The 2756-nt window shown below is 33.8% G+C and overlaps 1 protein-coding gene across 4 annotated transcripts in view; it reads left to right on the top strand.

Annotated features, from left to right (window-relative positions):
• The window catches only part of BEND6 (BEN domain containing 6), a 74831-nt gene that overhangs the window by 62093 nt on the left and 9982 nt on the right, over nt 1–2756 (top strand). For all 4 annotated transcript variants that reach the window (XM_017512027.2, XM_037732627.1, XM_017512028.2 and 1 more), the window contains 2 exons: nt 1015–1207; nt 2038–2174. In XM_017512027.2, the coding sequence (XP_017367516.1) occupies nt 1015–1207; nt 2038–2165 (321 nt within the window). In that variant the 3' untranslated portion in view covers nt 2166–2174. The remainder of the gene's footprint in view (nt 1–1014; nt 1208–2037; nt 2175–2756) is intronic.

Raw genomic sequence — 2756 nt, 5'->3', positions numbered from 1 at the left:
AAAAAAAAAAAAAAAAAAAGAAAGTATACTATCAAAGATAGTAAGTGTTAACCAACAATCTAACACTGAAAATATTTGAATCTTAGTGTATCAGTTACCTATTGCTTTGTAACAGATTATCACAAATTTAGTGATTTCAAATAACCCAAATGTATTATCTTAGAGTTCTATATATCAGAAGTCTGGTACAGGTCTCACTAAAGTCAAGGTGTTAGCAGGTGCATTTCTTTCTGGAAGCTTCAGGGCAGAATCTGTTTCCTGCTCATCCAGGCTCCGGTAGAATTCAGTTTCTTGTAGTTGTAAAATTGAGTTTCCCATTTTCTTGCTGGCTGTAAAATGAAAGCCATTCCCACTTCTAGAGGCAATCACATCCCTTGGTTCACAGCCCACTTCTGCCATCTTCAAAGCCAGCAACAGCTCTCACACTTCAGATCTTTCCTCTCTCTTCTGTCTCTTTTTCCTGATCTACCCTTCTGTTTCCTTCTGCTTTTAAGAACTCATGTGATTAGATTGAGCCCACCTAGATAATCCAGGATAATCTCCCATCTCAAGGTACTTAACTTTAATCACATCTACAGAACTGTTTTTGCCCTGTGAGGCAACCTGTTATGGGTTTCAGGAGTTAGGATGTGACCCTTCAGAGAGCCATCATTCTGCCTTCTACATTTATGATGAAGCTCTTAATATGGGACTAAGCCTGAAAGGTTTAAATCCAGTTTACATGACAATTTTTGTTTTCCAGCATTAAAGGCTCACATCTGCACTGAACGTGACAAGAATTTGTATACACCCTGGAACAAATACCTCATAAATAGTGAAGAGTATCACAAAGATAACATTTAACTCTAATCCCTGACATGTAAACTATATTTTAAATTAAAATGTAAAATATATATTAAAATATATATAATACATTACCTTTAAAAATATTGACATTGTTTTAACTCAATTAGTAATGTATTTCTCCGTATGGCGGTATCTCTTTCCAACTTCAGCTCTTTCTTATCTTTTTAGTTCCAGATTGAAAAATGGCAGATTGCCCGTTGTAATAAGAGCAAGCCTCAGAAGTTTATTAATGACTTAATGCAAGTACTTTACACAAATGAATACATGGCCACTCACAGCCTGACAGGGGCAAAATCCTCTACTTCAAGGGACAAAGCCGTAAAACCAGCTATGAATCAGAATGAAGTTCAAGAAATCATAGGTGATACTATGATTGCATTACATTGTCATATGAATTTTAAATCAGGTTACTGCTCAAGATCAAGGTAGTCTTTCATGGTCCTTTTTTCTAGAAACGAAAAAATCTCAGGATAGTCTAAAGCTCTCGTTAAATGTGGAAGATTTTGTAGAAAAACTTTACACTAAAAATGGTTATTAAAATAAAGCTAAGTTTTATATCACCAAAAAGTCTGAATTCATACAATTTATAGCTTTGGAAACATAAATTTTCACAATCTTTTAAAGTAAAATTTCAATAACAATTTCTATCTTGCTTTTGTTATATTTCTTATCTTTTATTCTAGAAAGATAAAGGCTAATTTGACTATCCTATTTATAGTTTTTAAGTTAATGAATCTCCTTAAATATAATCTAGATTATCCAATTAATTTTTTCACAACATCCAATAAGTGTAGATTCTCTGAATCCTAATCTTATATATGTCATTTCTTAGTTGGAAAAAGACCAGTCAGAGTTCAGTTGTTTCAACTAATGCTAGAAATGGATCAAAATACATTCCTAACATTTTAGAGCAGGAAGACTTAGAGTTTAAACCAAGTAGGAGGCTTAAAATTAATTGCTACCATAGAATGTCAGTCAGTAATATAGACCTTCTGATAACTCCTGCTTTACTTAGAAAAACCTGCCTACATACTCATCTGTTTAAATCTCTCATGGCATGGGTGATTGGGCTGCTTTTGTAAAATGGAAACAAAATTATAATGTAGAATACTTGATGTTTTACCTCAGTTCATACCCTAAGATGTAAAGGACTCATAAAGTTTCTCGTGTGTTACTGTTGGTTTTTTACAGGAGTAACAAAACAATTATTTCCCAATACGGATGATGTTTCAATCAGGAGAATGATAGGGCAAAAGCTAAACAACTGTACCAAGAAGCCAAATTTAAGCAAAAATCTTAACTCTCAGGATATTAAATAGATCCTTTTGGTAAGTCTTTTAAATCTTCATCTTTCAGTGTGGCAAGAAAATGTTGTAATACTTTTATCTGTGGAATAGCATTTTCCAATTACTCTACTAGAAAATACTAGTGAGCTGTGAAAGGCTAATATGTATTCCTGGTGGCAAAAGCGGGGAACTGGGAGTGGGGCTTAAATTTGGAAAATGCTGGATTCAGTTTTTCTTTCTCAGAACCTCTCAGATGTTTTGATAACACTTTTAACATGCCCATTTGCACAATAAATCTCTAAGAAAGGGATATAGTATGTCGTGTTTTCCAAATGTGCTCTACTGAGGAAATTTTCTTCACAGAACTCCTGTTAACTTGGTGGGGACAGAAAGGAGCTAAAGGAAGGACACATGACAATTTAAGAAGTATTTCTCTCTAGAACAGAGGAGATTTAGACCCTTGGGAAATCTCTGAGGTACATCGATGAGATTGAATTTACAACTCAAATAACAATGGTCTCTGACATTTGCACAAACTATTGGCTGAAGTATGGAAGATTCTTCTCCACCAACCTACATTTGCTTCTCATGGTCTTTAAATTTTTTTTTTTTTTTTTTTTTTTT

The sequence above is a fragment of the Cebus imitator genome, unplaced genomic scaffold (genome assembly GCF_001604975.1).
Source record: "Cebus imitator isolate Cc_AM_T3 unplaced genomic scaffold, Cebus_imitator-1.0 Scaffold460, whole genome shotgun sequence".
NCBI classification, from domain to species: Eukaryota; Metazoa; Chordata; class Mammalia; order Primates; family Cebidae; genus Cebus; species Cebus imitator.
The sequence above is the reverse complement of the archived record's forward strand: the minus strand, read 5'-3'. Positions and strand labels throughout refer to the sequence as shown.